Below are 19447 nucleotides of genomic sequence, written 5' to 3'. Positions count from 1 at the left end.
AATCTGGAAGAATCTCTGTGCGTAAGGGTCAAGGCCGGAAGACCATACTGGGTGCCCGTGATCTTCGGGCCCTTAGACGGCACTGCATCACATACAGGCATGCTTCTGTACTGGAAATCACAAAATGGGCTCAGGAATATTTCCAGAGAACATTATCTGTGAACACAATTCACCGTGCCATCCGCCGTTGCCAGCTAAAACTCTATATTTCAAAGAAGAAGCCGTATCTAAACATGATCCAGAAGCGCAGACGTCTTCTCTGGGCCAAGGCTCATTTAAAATGGACTGTGGCAAAGTGGAAAACTGTTCTGTGGTCAGACGAATCAAAATTTGAAGTTCTTTATGGAAATCAGGGACGCCGTGTCATTCGGACTAAAGAGGAGAAGGACGACCCAAGTTGTTATCAGCGCTCAGTTCAGAAGCCTGCATCTCTGATGGTATGGGGTTGCATTAGTGCGTGTGGCATGGGCAGCTTACACATCTGGAAAGACAGCATCAATGCTGAAAGGTATATCCAGGTTCTAGAGCAACATATGCTCCCATCCAGACGACGTCTCTTTCAGGGAAGACCTTGCATTTTCCAACATGACAATGCCAAACCACATACTGCATCAATTACAGCATCATGGCTGTGTAGAAGAAGGGTCCGGGTACTGAACTGGCCAGCCTGCAGTCCAGATCTTTCACCCATAGAAAACATTTGGCTCATCATAAAACGGACGATACGACAAAAAAGACCTAAGACAGTTGAGCAACTAGAATCCTGCATTAGACAAGAATGGGTTAACATTCCTATCCCTAAACTTGAGCAACTTGTCTCCTCAGTCCCCAGACGTTTACAGACTGTTGTAAAGAGAAAAGGGGATGTCTCACAGTGGTAAACATGGCCTTGTCCCAACTTTTTTGAGATGTGTTGTTGTAATGAAATTTAAAATCACCTAATTTTTCTCTTTAAATGATACATTTTCTCAGTTTAAACATTTGATATGTCCTCTGTGTTCTATTCTGAATAAAATATGGAATTTTGAAACTTCCACATCATTGCATTCCGTTTTTATTTGCAATTTGTACTTTGTCCCAACTTTTTTGGAATCGGGGTTGTAATTCGTATGAAAAATACAAGTGGCGTATTGCCCAGTAAAACGTGTGTCTATATATAAGAATACATTTATTCTATTCACATTCACTGGATATGAGCAATCACACGCTCTGATTGGCTACTCTACTACTAGGATATTAGCTCATATACTGTGGGTAGAGAGAAACAAAATGGCGGCATGTTGCTGAACCAACCAAGGACGAAATAAAAACTCTCCTTGAAAACAAACCCCAAAAATACAAAAAAAAAAGCAACAAAATATGGAATAAAAGTATTTGATGATAAGAACGTATCTTTTTTTAATTTTTCAAGAATTATTATTTTCCCATTTTTCACAAATTGCTAGTTTAATTCGCTGTTTTGTCTACATTCTAAGTGAAAATGATTTTGTCAGACGTTTTGTATAAAGATTTTATTTTCTGAATTTGCTGAAAATAAAAATGCTGTTTCTCAAAATCCAGCGAATGTGGATAGAATAAACGTCGTACATGGCTTATAGCCTACTCGGCGCTACACACCTCATCGGTTATCAGCTCATGTACGACTCGATTTCATGAGCTCAGACAGTAACTAATAAATGATAAAAAAAAAAAAATACAGTAAATAGCCAGTAATCCATTTTATGTCATGAACCGCTCAACTAAGTAAAGAGAAACGACATTCGTCATTACTATAAGACATGAAGTGTCTTTTAATGAATAAAAATAAGGTCCATCCTATAAGTAAAAGGCAGAGACCACATTTTATCTTTATTTATTAATGATAAAACAACCACTACTTTAACTGCTACTATTTTTAATATCAAGATGTAAACAGGCCTAGACTATGTGCATTAAATACTGAAAATTTTAAGTGTGCTCATGGTGAATTATACTGCTTGTATGGTCTTAAAAGAAGACTGAGAAACCTGAAAATTAAAAAAAAAAATTTAAATAGTCATAATAAATGTCATACTTTCCTGAAATATTGATTGATAGATGATGTTATTTAAGGAACTATGTACAAAAACACTGTAGATACACTGTAATTGATTGAAATGTCTGGTATGAAAACTTGGATCATACAGTCAGCTACAGAATTATTGGCACCCCTGTAAAGTGTCAATGAAAAAGTTGTGCTTGTCTCATATTTATGGTGTGAGGTTAAGCTACTTAATCATGAGGCCATTTTTTCAAAACTGTTTTTACCTGTATTTCTGGAGCTGATTCTAGACCCTGATTAATCTTGAAGCTGTGAAACATGCCTACCGTAGTCCCTATTCAATTAAGCACATAGCTATCAATGTAGCAACACTGCAACTGCTTTTGTTAACGACCTTACCTTTAAATAACATGCGAGATTGTGCAGGGTCTCTCTCGTACACAAAGCACAAGTGTTCGAGCAGCGATCCCAGCAGCAGTTGGTTAGGGATGGCCGAGGCAAACTCCTGAATGGACGGATATGGTTTTGCTGCCATCAACACCTCACAGTTATTATCCAAGTCTGAGGCTGTGTAAATACAAAACGGAGAAATGAAGGGGGGGGTGTTAAATCATATTGCTATGGCACAGGGGTGAGCAATGTGTCAAAGATATACTGATACTTAAAGACATTTTCACAAGTCACTACATGTAAATCACAATGTTTACAAGTCCTATGAAAGTGGGAACACTTCAAAATTTTCAATAATCCTTTTATTAAATATCTAACAGCAAATTATTTTTTAATTTGGAAAAGTTAAACATTTGTCAAAAGAATTAATTGTTACAAATCTTTACAAAAAAAAATTCATATGTACAAAATATTACGTGTCTGACAATGTTAAAGGTTTTTTTAACGATACCCACGACATTTTAAAAATGTACAGTTATGTGAAAAAGAAAGTACACCCTCTTCCAGTTACATGGTTTTACCAATCAAGACATGACAAAAAAATTGTCTGATCCTTACCAGGTCCTAAAATTACGCAAATCTAACCTCAGGTGTAAAGCAACACACGACAGATTCCACCATGTCATTATTTATTTAACAAAAATTAAGTGCAAATGCAGAATCCATGTGTGAAAAAAGTAAGTGCACCCCATGATTCAATAGCTTGTAGAGTCACCTTTTGCGGCAATAACTTGAAACAATTGTTTTCTGTATGATTTTTTCAGTCTCTCACATCGTTGTGGAGGAATTTTGGCCCATTATTCTTTACAACATTGCTTCAGTTCATTCATGTTTGAGGGCACTTGTTTATGCACAGCTCTTTTAAGGTCCCGCCATAGCATTTCAATTGGGTTGAGGGCTGGACTTTGGCTTGGCCATTCCAATACCTTGATTCTTTTCTTTTTCAGCCATTCTGCTGTAGATTTGCTGGTGTGCTTGGGATCACTGTCCTGTTGCATGACCCAACTGCGGCCAAGCTTTAGCTGCTGGACAGACGGCCTCACATTTGCCTCAACAATACGTTGGTATACAGAGGAGTTCATGGTTGACTCAATGACTGCAAGGTGCCCAGGACCTGTGGCTGCAAAACAAGCCCAAATCATCACCCCTCCACCACCATGCTTGATGGTTGGTATGAGGTGTTTGTGCTGATATGCTGTGTTTGGTTTTTGACAAACATGGCACTGTGCATTATAGCCAAACATTTCCACTTTGGTCTCATCTGTCCAAAGGACATTGTTCCAGAAGACTTGTGGCTTGTTCAGATGCATTGTTGCAAACCTAAGCCATGCTGCCATGTTCTTTTTAGATAGAAGAGGCTTTCTTCTGGCAATCCTTCCAAACAAGCCATACTTGCGCAGTCTTTTTCTAATCGTACTGTCATGAACTTAACATGCTAACTGTGGCCTGCAGAGTCCTAGATGTAGTTCTTGGGTTTTTTGCAATTTCTCTGAGCATTGCATGGTCTGACCTTGGAGTAAATTTGCTGGGACGTCCACTCTTGGGAAGATTGGCAACTGTCTTGAATGTTTTCCACTTCTGAATAATCTTTCTCACAGTAGAATGATGGATTTCAAATTGTTTAGAAATGGCCTAATGACCCTTCCCAGACTGATGTGCAGCAAAAATTGCTTCTCTAAGATCACTGCTGATGTCTTTCCTCCTTGGCATAGTGTTAACATCCACCTGAGTGTTCCAGACCAGCAAAATGCCAAAACTTCTGCTTTTTAAGAGGTGGCCACACTTGCTGATAATCAATTAATCAACTTCATTTGATCAGCAACATCTGGCTGCTAATTGCCTTCATAATTTCTATGGAAGCAGTAAGGGTGTGCTTAATTTTTCACACACTGCTACTGCATTTTTGGCTTACTTTGTGTTAAATAAATAATGACAGGGTGAATATGTCATGTATTATTGGTCATCTGAGGTTGTATTTGCCTCATTTTAAGACCTGGTAAGGACCAGCTGATTTTTTTTTTTTATTATGTCCTGACACTTAAAGCCTAGACTTGAAAGAAGGTATATTTTCATTTTCACATGACTGTATTTGTATGTAATTTATCACAATATTACGGAAGCCGCGAGAGGCCCTTCATATAATCTTTTTTTATTCACCTTGTTATCCCGAGATAACGACATAATTAATTCAGGATCTCGAGAAAACAACACAACTAATTCGGGATTTCGAGAAAACAAAACCGTTATTCCGAGATCTCGAGAAAACAAAACAATTATTCCGTGATCTCGAGAAAACAAAACAATTATTTCATGATCTCCGCTGGATCACTGTATCTCCGTCAGTAGAGACCAAGCCGGGCCAGTCTTCTGTGGAGGTGCCGCGGACTAATTTTGAAATTATCCCTTATTAAAAGACTTAATGCAATCTCTCCCTGTGTCAACCCCTGATCAAAATATTGCCTTATTAGGTGATCGATTATTCCAGACATTCTAATGACCAAAGTTGCATCTATACAGAATGAGAAATAGCCCCAAAGTCAGCATATCACAAGTCTCTTGGCGCACCTGAATGAACCATTTCTCAGCTGTTTACTCGAGATCATGAAATAATTGTTGTTTTCTCGAGATCACGAATTAGTTGTGTTGTTTTCTCAAGATCCTGAATTAATTATGTAGTTATCTCGGGATAACAGTTTTGTTTTCTTGAGATCCTGAATTAATTATGTCGTTATCTCGAGATCCTGAATTAATTATGTTGTTATCTCAGGATAACAAGGTGAATAAAAAAAAAGGATTACCTATATGAAGGGCCTCTCTCGGCTTCCGTACAATATCTATACCATTAAAAAATCCAGTCCCAAAACCAGGAAATCACTGTTTAAGGCCTACATATGTACAAATTACTTCTAAAAATGGTACAACACAGGCACAGTATTTGACTTATCCATAGCTGGATTTAAGAAAAACAAACATGTTGTCAATGAACACAGCAGACATGGGTAAAGCCACATTTCTTACCTGCAGCGATAAACTTGGCTATCAAACTTGCAATGTCTCTTTGTTGTGACTCCATTTTGGCTTCTGCTACATTCACATTAATTTATTGCAAGTGCATCGATTGATGCTAAGTCTTCACTGTACAGCGATGAGCAGGGCAGGGACAGGCATGCTTATCAGCATGAAACATGTTATTCCCCACCTCTAGGGAGTTTCACAACAAGATTATGAGGGAAAACATATACAAGATCTATTATGCAAGTTTTATATTGTGTAGCCCCTGTGTAAGTAATATTTGTTATGAAGTTCTACAGGGGTGCTTGAAAGTTTGCGAACCCTTTAGAATTCTCTATATTTCTGCATAAATATGACCGAAAACATCATCAGATTTTCACACAAGTCCTAAAAGTAGATAAAAACAACCCAGATAAACAAATGAAACAGAAATATTGCATTTGGTCATTTATTTATTAATGAAAATGATCCAATATTATCTGCAAATGGCAAAAGTTTGTGAACATTTGCTTTCGGTATCTACTGTGGCCCCCTCGTGCAGAAATAACTGCAACTAAACATTTCCAGGGACTGTTGATCAGTCGTGCACATCAGCTCGGAGGAATTTTAGCTCATTCCTCGTCCGTACAGAACGGCTTCGACTCTGCGATGTTGGTGGGTTTCTTCACATAAACTGCTCACACAACATTTCTATTGGATTAAGGTCAGGGCTTTGGCTTGGCCATTCCAAAACTCTAACTTTATTCTTCTTTAACCATTCTTTAGTAGAATAACTTGGGTGTTTAGTCACTGTCTTGCTGCACGACCAACTTTCTCTTGAGATTCTGTTCAAGGACAGATGTCCTGATATTTTCAAAGTAATCTTTACTGTCATTTCAACCATATACAAGTATACAGAGAGACAAAATAGCAAAGCTCAGGGTCCACAGTGTACACATCGTTCAAATAAACCAAGATATTGTGTTCAGACAGACAGTTCAGTGCAATACACAAGTAGGACTGAATGTAAATGCACATTTATATTTACATTTGTGCAGTACTTTTACAATTGTGGAGAACAGCTTAGACATGAGTACATAGTACAATAGCAGCACGGATTCGTAACTCTAGAAATATAGAGATCAGTTATAAGAAGATGATTCTAACAGTACAAATAAATAATATAAATGATAGTAGTAACAAAAGTAAAGACTAAACAATAGGGTTTTCTTTTTTGCAGTTAACAAAGTACAATATGCATACTCAGAGTTCAGAGCATGACTGTCAGTCCATGTGCAAAATAGCCCTTTGGATAAAGTGACCGTGCGCAAGTATAACTAGGATTATGAGGGGGTTGTGATCTAGTACACTGAGGTAGTGTGGAAGATCCTGGGAAGCAGTGTGGTGTTGAGGAGCCAGCCAGCCTGGGGGTAAAAACTATCATGCAACCTGGCAGGTCTGACTCTGATGCTGCGGTACCTCCTCTTACATGGCAGAAGTGTGAAAAGTCCATGTGAGAGGTAGGAGGGGTCTTGCACAATGCTGCAGGTCGTGCAGACACTGCATTTGCAGAATGTTTCTTCAAGTGAGTGAAGAGGCAATCCAATAATGTTCTCCGCTGTCCTCGCTATCCTCTGCAGGTGCTTGCAGTCAGACATGTTTCTTTTAGAATTTGCTGGAATGATTCAGGATTTACTGTTCCATCAACGATGGCAAGCCGTCTTGGCCCAGATGCAGCAAATTAGCCCCAAACCACGATACTACCACCACCATGTTTCATAGATGGGATAACATTCTTTTGCTGGAATGCAGCATTCCCCCCCCCCCCAAACATAACGCTTCTCATTTAAACCAAAAAGTTCCATTTTGTTCTCATCTGTTCACAAATTTTTTCCAATAGTCTTCTGGCTTGTCCACATGATCTTTAGCAAGTTGTAGTCAGGCAGCAATGTTCTTTTTGGAGAGCAGTAGCTTTCTCCTTGCAACCCTGCCATGCACACCACTGTTGTTCAGTGTTCTCCTGATAGTGGACTCATGACCATTAGCCAATGAGAGAGAGGCCTTTAACTGCTTAGAAGTTACCCCGGGTTCCTATGAGACTTCGCAGACTATTAGATGTCTTGCTCTTGACGTGATCTTTGTTGATCGACCATTCCTGGGGAGGGTAGCAGTGGTCATGAATCCTCTTCAACTGCATAAACGTGGACTGGTAGAGTCCAAACTCCTTTTCTGGCCTGAGGAACATTAACAGCTCCTTTTCAGAGTGCCTCAGAAATCTCCTTTTTGGGGTGTCGTGGCTCAGGTGGATAAGGCACCATACCATAAATCCGGGGACCCGGGTTCGATTCCGACCCGAGGTCATTTCCCGATCCCTCCCCGTGTCTCTCTCTCTCCCACTCACTTCCTGTCTCGACACTGTCCTATCCAATAAAGGTGAAAAAAGCCCCAAAAAAATATCTTTAAAAAAAATCTCCTTTGCTTGTGTAATGATACACTTCCACAAAAAAGTGTTGTGAAAAACAGACTACTTCTTCTTCTTGGGGTTTTATGGCAGTTGGCAAACAACGTTATGGTACATTACCGCCACCAACTGGTATGGAGCGTGGATTGGGATATCTAACGAGACCTTGTCTGAATGTCTCATCTCATCTCATTATCTCTAGCCGCTTTATCCTGTTCTACAGGGTCGCAGGCAAGCTGGAGCCTATCCCAGCTGACTACGGGCAAAAGGCGGGGTACACCCTGGACAAGTCGCCAGGTCATCACAGGGCTGACACATAGACACAGACAACCATTCACACTCACATTCACACCTACGGTCAATTTAGAGTCACCAGTTAACCTAACCTGCATGTCTTTGGACTGTGGGGGAAACCGGAGCACCCGGAGGAAACCCACGCGGACACGGGGAGAACATGCAAACTCCGCACAGAAAGGCCCTCGCCGGCCACAGGGCTCGAACCCGGACCTTCTTGTTGTGAGGCGACAGCGCTAACCACTACACCACCGTACCGCCTTATCTGAATGTGAAAATAAATTAAAATAATAATAATAATAATTCAAATTCTCTCCATCAATTTTGCTCTTCTGAGATACTGTAACAGAGAAAAACAGACTGATAGATTCCTGTTCTCTAAATAAAACTGGGCACACACACCTGATTGTGATCCTATTGATTGAAAACACCTGACTCTAATTGACCTACGCCTTCAAATTAACTGCTAATCCTAGAGGTTCACATACTTTTGCCACTCACAGATATGTAATATTGGATCATTTTCCTCAATAAATAAATGACCAAGTACAATAATTTTGTCTCAGTTGTTTAACTGGGTTCTCTTTATCTACTTTTAGGACTTGTGTGAAAACCTGATGTTGTTTTAGGTCATATTTATGCAGAAATATAGAAAATTCTAAAGGGTTCACAAACTTTCAAGCACCACTGTATACATCAATAAGTGTTCTAAACTATTAGAAATGCAATGACATCACTCATAAATAATAAATCAGAGTTCATTGCTGTGGATTAGGTTATGGAAGATTTCTGTAGGTTTGCGTGTGCCTTCCCAGGACACGTTATTTAGATCATCAGCTAATTCACTGGGGAACAATTTGAGAAAAATATTCTGCTGAGTTAGATTTTTATGCTGATTAAAACTAAAATTGGCATGCTGATTCCAAAATTGCAGTCAGTTTTTTTTCTAGCACGTCAAGTTTTTTTCTCCACAGCTTACCCTCCAGATAAGTAAAATTCCACTGTAGTAAGACCATTTGAAGGTTATGGAAGAACGTTATCAGGGTAGATGGGATGTACATATGATGGCTGACTATTGTTGGAGCATCAAACGCAATAGTCCTCAAGTTGAACACTCCAGAAAGAGCTATAAACGCAAATTTTTACCTTAACTACTTGCACACAATTATAATTACAGTAGCCATATCCTTTGTAAAAACATGTGTTAAATAAACATTGCAGTCATGCCTGTTTCTTTCATATTTCATTGTATGTCAATATTTGTAAATTTTTATAAAACAAGCACATATCTGTTAAGTACAGTATTTTTCATATTTTTTTTAAGAAAACAGGGATCCTATAGTTCAAAAACCTGACGTGATAGAGAAAAACTGAGATCAGTTTTGGATTCCGCACCCAAAAATTAGTTAAAAACAGCTGTCAGACCTAACTCAACAAAACCTGTGTTCCCCATAATTATCAAGCCCATCATGACCTGCGTCAAGTCTGTTACACTCCGGGGTGAAAAATTTTCAAGTAATTGAGAATTTTACACTCAGTACTCTCCTTAAGTTTTATTTTGGAAGATCTGTACAGTACTTTACTCAAGTTTTATTATATTGAACATTTTTTCTACTAAAAAAAATATATATATCATTTTTACTCCTTATTTTTTTCCCCTTCAGTGTACTGGTTACAAATCTCAAACACTGAGGTTTTTCTTTTTTCTATCCTTTGTTTTTTCTTCCTTAGTAAGATGTTTTCTTTTAACAGAGTTAGAGATGTCTCTACTGAGATGACAAACAACTGAGATAGGCATGAACAGGCTCTCATCGGTTAAATTTACCTACTGTATAACCTTTACTTGAGTATATTCAAATATAGATCATTTTCAATTTTGAATCAGTTTGTTTGCCTCCACACTTCTGCCTTTAATTGAGTAAGATTTGATAAAGAACACCCACGTTTGAGAGTTTCACTTTTCCACGCCTGGTTATACCAGTGAGAGATGCTCAGCAGTTTGAACTAGAGAGGCGGCTACAATTCTCGACAGTCCATAATTATCGACACCTTTTCAGATTTACCAATAAAAATTTTTTACATAGGCGAGTCAGTTACAACAGGTATTATTGGTTAATTAAATCAACTGGAAGACCCCCCTCGCCCTTTGATCTTATAGTCTGATGGCACAGCTTGTTACCAGAGATGGAATTTTTTTTTTTAGCACGATCAGCAATTTGAGGAAAACCTGGACGTTATCATCGCAGGTAAGCATGGTGGAAAGATCATGGACATGTTTTTACTGATCAAATTCACTGATATTTCATGATCTCCTTGTCAAAACCTACTTAGTTTCTTACTCTTTCATTTGACAGTCACCATATTTTATCTAAACGCGCGTTTGAGAAGTCATGTGAGGTGTCGATAATAGTGATCACTTTCACTGGTGTGTTCCACCATTATCGACACCCTGTGGAATTAAGTGACATTTACAACTGTTATGGCTCGATCTTTGTGTAACATTGTTGACGTAGTTGAAGTACTTTACAAAAAAAAGCCCTGTGATTTATAATACATTTTTTTCTGATTCATAACAGAATGGAATGTTTATAGAGTATTTGGAATCCTATAGCAATAAATAGAATTAGACCAGAATTAAATTCCTAGCATATTAAAAAAAATTACACACTTGAAATACAGATTTTTCTATTCTATTCAGAAAATAGTTTTTACAGTTTGTTGTAAATATCTACCACATATTACAATATCAGTAGAAATTTTATATTTTCATTTGAAGAATTACATGCAAGCTTTGACCTGAATTTTCATGTCGTTACGATGTCAATTGCCTGTTGACATTTATTGGTAAACTACAAAACTAGAAATTAATACAAACAACAAATAATGATTAACAGAATGTGATCTACAAAAATACTTCGAAAGTGGAACAAAAAGATTTTGACACGTTAAACATTATCAGTTCATTTGTTTACAAACATTAGAATTACTTCCTCGTTTACATAAGCACTGACATCGATATATTTATATAAAAAGATTTGTACTAAATATAAGAATAAATAAAACAAATTTTAAATAAAAACTACATTTATCTTAATACCACATACAAATTAAAAAAAAAAATACATAGGGCCAACTTACTCAATTCTGATTGGTCAATCAAGGAGGGCTTTTTTCCTTAACACAGGGCCGTATTTCTGAAATGCTATTGGCTAGTTCATTGCTTGGTTATGGTTACAAAAATTAGCAAATTTTGTCAACAAAATGGCTGACTCTGCTGATTCAGCAATGCTGTGTTTCGCTATGACGAAGAAATGATAAACCAATTGAAAGCTGCAAGCGAAAATGAAAATACCAAAAAAAAGTACGAATTTTTGGCTTTCCGTGTTTAAGAAATGGGCCGCAGAAAGACAAATAAACGACTCTCTAGTGGCATATGAATGCTGTGAGTTAGACAAGGTGCTATCGCAGTTTTATGCAGAAGTGAGGAAAGAAAATGGGGAAAACTACGAACCAGACTCTCTTAAAGTAATGCAGGCAGCATTGGATCGGCATCTGAGACGAGAGAAATATCCGGGATCAATCCTGAAAGATGTTACTTTTCAAGAATCACGAAAAGTCCTCGAGGGAAAAGTGAGAGATTTGCGAAAACAAGGAATGCTTTAGAAACTGATTCAAACGTGCCCCGATTGGTTCAGAAAACGTGAATGACAAATGTTGTGAACTGGAATGGCTTCCGAAGTACGAATTTGGACCCATATATTATAAACAAGTAATCGTACGGTTCCTCGTAAAATTAAGGATCAATTTCACTTGTGATTTCAAAGTTTTGAAATTGCCCTCGTTGCTTCGCGACTCGGGCAATTTTCAAAACTTCGAAATCACTGGTGAAATGAATCCTTAATTTTACTTGGCCCCATACAATTACCTATACTAAACAATCATCTGGATGTTGATAACTGTGGACAAAAGGTGTCAATAATTGTGGAACGGTGTCATGTGATCTGTTATGCTAAGTAATCAGGAATCAACTCAATTTTTTTCCAGTGGAAGTTTGAGTAATTATTCATGCACAATTTACGTATCTTTTCTACAAAACTAAAAACCTTTTCTACTTTTGCAATGGCCGAAAGATGGTTAAGGTGTTGATAATTGTAGCCGCTGCTCTAGTGTTTAAAAACTATCTATCTATCTATCTATCTATCTATCTATCTATCTATCTATCTATCTATCTATTTGCAGGGTATCCCCTGGGTTCTGCAAAACACTCAATTTTTTTCAGTGGAAGTTTGAGTAATTATTCATGCACAATTTACGTATCTTTTCTACAAAACTAAAAGCCTTTTCTACTTTTGCAATGGCCGAAAGATGGTTAAGGTGTTGATAATTGTAGCCGCTGCTCTAGTGTTTAAAAACTATCTATCTCTCTATCTATCTATCTATCTATTTGCAGGGTATCCCCTGGGTTCTGCAAAACACTCAATTTTTTTCAGTGGAAGTTTGAGGAATTATTCATGCACAATTTACGTATCTTTTCTACAAAACTAAAAGCCTTTTCTACTTTTGCAATGGCCGAAAGGTGGTTAAGGTGTTGATAATTATAGCCGCTGCTCTAGTGTTTAAAAACTATCTCTCTATCTATCTATTTGCAGGGTATCCCCTGGGTTCTGCAAAACACTCAGGTTTTTTTCAGTGGAAGTTTAAGTAATTATTCATGCACAATTTACGTATCTTTTCTACAAAACTAAAAGCCTTTTCTACTTTTGCAATAGCTGAAAGATGGTTAAGGTGTTGATAATTGTAGTTGCCGCTCTAGTGTTTAAAATCTATCTATCTATTTGCAGGGTATCCCCTGGATTCTGAAAAAAACTCAATTTTTTTCCTTGAAAAATCAAACCGAAGAAGTATTCTTCACTTTTTCTTCACTATTTTTTCTTAGTGACCGACTTATCAAAGTGAACTTAATACAGGTTTATACAAACCAAACTGACACAATTCAAATATTTGTACAGATCCAGCTCAGCCTCTCCATTACATATACAATTTGGGCTCCACTCCAGTCTCTAATAAGAAAGATTGGATTTTGGGCGCCCTGTGCACCATCACACTAAAATAAACCTCTTTAGTTTGAGCTAATTGAAGGTTATTTTAGCAGGGTATTAATTATTCGGAAGAGATATAAGGACTCCCCTTACCATTTAGTTCAAAACAAAACTTGATTTACAATTGAACAGAGTCGAGAAGAGTCTGGGAACAAACAGTGAAGGAATCCGATCTTCCGGTTGATTTAAGAACCGAATACAGAATGACGCCGTTTTACATCATCCGTTCGCCAGGGGGACTCGAGCCAACACCCGACCCGACCCGACCCGACCCGCACCGCGCTGCAGCTGCCCGCCGCCTCGCGACACTTTCACTCAGGGGCTTTAAAGCTCGACGCTCTTTGTGTGTTGTTGATTTTTATTGGTCACAAACACGTGTTTTTTTTTTTTTTTACACTCTGGCTTTTCCAGAAAGGGGATTTCTTAAAAAAAAAAAAAAAAAAGGGGGGGGGGGGAGAGACTTATGATCATGATAAAGATGACACATACACTCGTCATTGTGACGACTGCTAGTCATTTTCTCTTCGTCACCAGACTTACCAACTTTTCAAAATTCTCATGGGGGAGAAAAGTGCATGAAAGACATTTTCAATTGGACGAGGGAATGATGCGCGGTTGAAACGATAAAAACTGGATCCCAATTAATTGCAAACCATTTGAAATTTATACAATTAAAGAGTTTTTGAATTGTTGATATTGTTCTATCAATTACTCTAGGTTATGGGATTCATGTATCAGGCATGAGAGAGCTCAGAGTGAAAAATCTGAAATAATAATACTCTTGTCTTGAATTTTAATATAATAACAATGAAAGGGAAGTCTGCTTAAATCAGATTTCTAGCTGAAAAACCTCCTGCCTGAATATTGTATCCATACAGAGACCCGCAGAAAATAACACAAGTGATGCTTTAGAAGAATGTTTATCATTTCTTAAAATAGTCACAGTGAATGAAAGTATTATTGGATTGCATCAAACGTATTTTCCTTCTGTAAGCTCATGTAAAACTAGAGAGAACTATAATATCATATTAAAATTAAATTTTAATAAGATTTGACCAAAATAGTAACAACTCAGGTGGCACGGTGGTGTAGTGGTTAGCGCTGTCGCCTCACAGCAAGAAGGTCCGGGTTCGAGCCCCGTGGCCGGCGAGGGCCTTTCTGTGCGGAGTTTGCATGGTGTCCGTGTGGGTTTCCTCCGGGTGCTCCGGTTTCCCCCACAGTCCAAAGACATGCAGGTTAGGTTAACTGGTGACTCTAAATTGACCGTAGGTGTGAACGTGAGTGTGAATGGTTGTCTGTGTCTATGCGTCAGCCCTGTGATGACCTGGCGACTTGTCCAGGGTGTACCCCGCCTTTCGCCCGTAGTCAGCTGGGATAGGCTCCAGCTTGCCTGCGACCCTGTAGAAGGATAAAGCGGCTAGAGATGATGAGATGAGTAACAACTCAGTTAAATAAATACTGCAGTGTCTTAGTACTACTAAAATGCATCTCTCTCACTAAACACTTTCCAACAGAATTTTTAAAAAGCACTAGAAATCCTATCAAAATCCTATCGGAATGCATCAAAGGAATTTGCTCATTTGCAAACTTTGAAAGTTTTCAAACAAAATTTAAAAATGGCACTATAAATACTACCATACTATCAAAATATACTCCGCAAAGAAATTCACTCGAATGCAAAATTTTAGTCCGACCAAAATACACTCGCTAGTAATCTTTCACTTAAAACCTCAAAACTCTATCAAAATCAATCACTTTCCAGATAATTCACTTGCAAACTTTGACTTAAAACTTTCAAACATAAATTCAAAATAGCACTAAGACACGACCACACTATTCAAATACACTCACCAAACAAATTCGATAGTTAAGGCCACCCGACCCAGCGTTAAAAATTTTCCAATTGGAATAAATTTGCGAGACCCGGATGTAAACATACAGACTTCTAAACTTTGACCTGTGCGGTCAGTGAATTGCTTACCTGGCAATATGCATTGGTCTGGCTGGTCGAACATTTGCTTATCCATGGAAATTCATTCTCCCATGCAACCTGGTATTTGCATTCATATTTTTGCCGTTTGGTATTGGGTTTAGTGGCCATGATGAATGATTGCTTGTAAAAAATGTTGGCCAGCCTGGGTGAATCCTACATTACGGAAGTGACCGTCGTTCTGTTCGTTGATTGGTTAAAAATCAGTTGATGTCAGCAGTGTTTCTCATACGATTCTGATTGTACATAATCGGGAGTAATTTTAACTTGGCGCTAGGGATTTCCCAAAACCGGGAGATTATCCAGTTTTTAACAAATACAATTGGGAGGCGGGAGACGGAGGCTAAAATCGGGAGCCTCCCGCCGAAATCGGGAGGGTTGGCAAGTATGCGTCACTGATGGATTATGCTCGTAGTCATGTCAACAAACATGATCCAATGTTTGCAATACAATACTGGGTTCCAGTGGGACCCCAGTACTGCATACATTACCATTATATAATAGATTTTCTTTATGTATGGAAATACACAGCATAAACAGAATGAGGTACTAGATCAATATTGGGCAGGTAGGTTTCCTTATAGCTCTTTATAAATGGCAGAATATTTTTCATAAGAAAATATCATCTCATAATAATACAATATTGTTGTTGGCTCCTTCGATCTCGAAAGATCATGGTGATCTGCGCCAGGGGTCATCCATCAGTTGTCGAGTTGCAGCACCTAGTATGACTGTATAGGCCGATGCGTGAGCCGCATGGTCTGCTACAGTTGCTGCAGGTGAAGTTGCTTGGTTGGGTGTTGTTGATGCGGTCTGCAGTCTTCGCTGTCGTCGGAGCCTCCTCTCCCCCCCCACCGGATCTCTCTCCTTTCCTCGGCTTCCCCAAGGACGGCCTTGGTGGTGGACCGCCAGCCGGCACGGTCTGAGGCCGCTGTCTCCAGGTCTACAGAGTTGAAGCCGCCTGCCCTCAGGTCGCGCTTGCACACGTCCTTGTAGCATAGTGCGGGTCATCCTGTGGGTCTGGAGCCTGTGGCCAGCTCACCATACAGCATGTCCTTTGGGATGCGGCCGTCGTCCATGCGGCTGATGTGGCCTAGCCAGCGCAGGAGTCTCTGAGTCAGCATGGCAAACATGCTGGGCATCCCTGCCTTGGCCAGGACATCGGTGTTGGTGACACGGTCCTGCCAGGTGATGCCCAGAAGTCTTCTGAGACAGCGCATGTGGAAGGCGTTCAGTCTGCGTTCTTGGCGGGAGTAGAGGGTCCATGTTTCGCTTCCATAGAGGAGAGTGCTCAGCACACAGGCCTGATACACTCTCATTTTGGTGTTGGTCATGAGCATGGTGTTGTCCCATCTCATAATAATACAATATTAAGTCATCATTTTGAGAAAATATGTTCTCATTAACAGGAAACAGTAAATCATTATGATGACATGACATACCATCTAATATTAATGAATCACAATGTTATAATTAGGAGATACATTCTCAAGTATTATTGCATACTTGAGTATTGATTTTTTTTTTTGTGACGGAAACAGGCTTCCATAAAGGTATGGAAGGGTTTCTGAGATTGTGAAAGCCGTGTATGTAGTGTCTGTGTACCTGGTATGAGTGTGAATGAGAATGTTTATGTGCCCTGTGATGGACTCATTGTTGTCTCTTGGTAGTCTTCCTGCCTCACTGTTCCATGATGGTCTTTGGATCTTCACCAGAGCAGTTACTGAAGATGAACTACTACTACTACTTGCGGCTACTCCTGTTAGGGATCACCACACATTTGATCTGGCATAAGTTTTTACACCTGACGCAACCCTCCTCTGGGTTTGAAACTGGCACCAAGTATGCACTGGCTCATGCAGCCTCAGTGGCTGGGTATTTTTATCTGATCACCATATCTTTGATCTGTCAAAGGAAACCCACAGAGAAGTGAGGAGAACATGCAAGCTTCATACAGAAGTCGACCTTGAGGTTCGAACCCAGAACCTTCTTGCTGTGAGGCAACCGTGCTAACCACTGCACCATTGCTGAAGATGAATGAATGAATGAATGAATGAATGAAATGTTCCCCCTGTTCATTTACTTAGGTGTTGAAAAGCCCTCAGAGACACTCATAGCAGCACCAGGTCCGGATCACTGCACTGGACCACAATGTGGTGGTCTGTTTCAGCTGATGGATGGAGTAGAAAGGGAAACTGATGTAACCCAGTCACTAATTTTATATCTAAAAGGACATACCTATGGTAGTTATGGTAACAGGAGTGTATACATCATGCTAGTTAAGTGAGAACACACCTAACATAAAAGGAGACTTTAAATCACGTGATCTTTCTTTATCAAGTGACTCACTGTCAAACCGGACGTCCTCGTTGTCCTGTATCAGCTCGAACAGTCCTGCACCATGTGGTCCTGTGGCCCCCTGCAGCATAGTGTGACTGTTCCTCATTGAACCACCTGCAGCTCTAGAACCTTCTTCTGCCATGACACGAGCTGTACTTCATAAACTCCTCACTTTATAACGGTTTTAAAGCATCGAGGTCGTCCACTTTCGATGCTTCCATCAAGTGGTTTAACATACTGGATAAACCAAGCGTTACAAACCTCTCAGTCAACAACGAACAGCAACTAAAAAAGTCAACAAGCTCCTTGGCATGACACCATGTTGACAGCAAGGGAGCGTCTCAAAAGGTCCAGACTTCATCATGACACAGTCTCAAAGTTCTCACTCGCTCTTATGCTGGCAGTTTGAACAAACAGATTTACAACCTCACTGATTTTTCTCTTTACTTTTACAAGGGGGGGAGAAATTGTTTATAAGCTATAATAAAAACTATCGTGTTGTACTACAAATTGACAAATGGTTGTGAGTTTTTACACAGTCCCTAATTGCTCACTGGATGATGAAACGTTTTAAAATAAAGTCTTAGTTACAAATTTAATAACCTTAACCCTCTATGGTGCGGTGCAACATTACAAATATTAAATATTTGTATGATCGCAATAGGTAAAAATAAATTAAAAAAATAAATTGTAATGTTGCATGATTACAAAAATTTTTTGTAATCATGCAACATTATAATTTATTTTTTTATTTATTTTTACCTATTGCGATCATAATGCGTACTATAGAGGGTTAAAAGCAAAAATGTCATACTAGCAGTGATGGGAATAAAATACAATTCTCAACAGCATACTACGACACATACAAAACACTTGAACTATTCGTTACGCGCACAATGTATGACGACATTACTTCTTGGGTTTTATGGCGGTTGGCAACCAACTTAAAGGAGCATTACCGCCACCAACTGGGCTGGAGTGTGGAACAGGTAGATATTGGATTAAATTAAAAAAATTATATATATATATATATATATATATATATATATATATATATATATATATCCTCTGGGCTAGCCCAGTTTCTTTGAGAAATCTGAGAACAAAATGATATATATGGCTAGATGCCTTACCCAAGATGCCAAGTAGATTAAAACTGCTGTGTTTCACTGTGCTTAATGACTGACAAAGGTTTCTTCTTTCTTCCTCATACTGCTTGCAGTGAAATAAAACATGCTCTACTGTTTCCAGCTGGCTACAGTAATCACTGTTTCCTGTGTGATGTTTGCCTATTATTTTTAGTGTACCGTTAAGCCCTGTGTGACCAATTCTTAGATGGGTTATCATGCTCTCATCTTTCCTACTTCTACCTTCCATTCTTCCTTTGTCCACCTGTTTTTGGATGTTGTACAGATGTCTGCCCTTTTCATTATCATCCCAGTATTCCTGCCAGATTGATTTGGCATGATTCTTTATAAAGACCTTAGCCTCCGCCTTACTCACAGGGATTAGTAAATCTACCTCTTTATGCTTGAGTGTTTGTTTGGCTAACTTGTCCACCTGCTCATTACCCTCAACACCAGCATGTGCAAAGAAAATGAGTTACTATTCCTACTGCTTTTTTTTTTATTACAGATAATAAACAAGTACAGAATTGTATGAACGAAAGAAAGATACAATAACTACACGCCAGGGGTTATACAGTATACATACAAACAAAGCAAAAACACACATTTACAATACAATATTAAACTTCGTACACAGTTTCACAGTCTTGATAGCTTTTGTGCTAAGTGAGGCAG

General features: G+C 38.9%; 1 protein-coding gene across 1 annotated transcript in view; it reads right to left on the bottom strand.

Moving 5' to 3' along the window:
* eif2ak1 (eukaryotic translation initiation factor 2-alpha kinase 1) overlaps positions 1-18204 on the bottom strand; it is a 46734-nt gene extending 28530 nt beyond the window's left edge. The window contains exons 1-2 of the mRNA XM_060939734.1: positions 17655-18204; positions 2420-2587 (exon numbers count right to left, since the gene is read on the bottom strand). Of these exons, the coding sequence (XP_060795717.1) occupies positions 2420-2587; positions 17655-17787 (301 nt within the window). The 5' untranslated portion in view covers positions 17788-18204. The remainder of the gene's footprint in view (positions 1-2419; positions 2588-17654) is intronic.
* Positions 18205-19447: the final 1243 nt, after the last annotated feature.

The sequence above is a fragment of the Neoarius graeffei genome, chromosome 14 (genome assembly GCF_027579695.1).
Source record: "Neoarius graeffei isolate fNeoGra1 chromosome 14, fNeoGra1.pri, whole genome shotgun sequence".
Taxonomy (NCBI): domain Eukaryota; kingdom Metazoa; phylum Chordata; class Actinopteri; order Siluriformes; family Ariidae; genus Neoarius; species Neoarius graeffei.
This window is presented reverse-complemented; position numbering and strand designations above follow the sequence as displayed.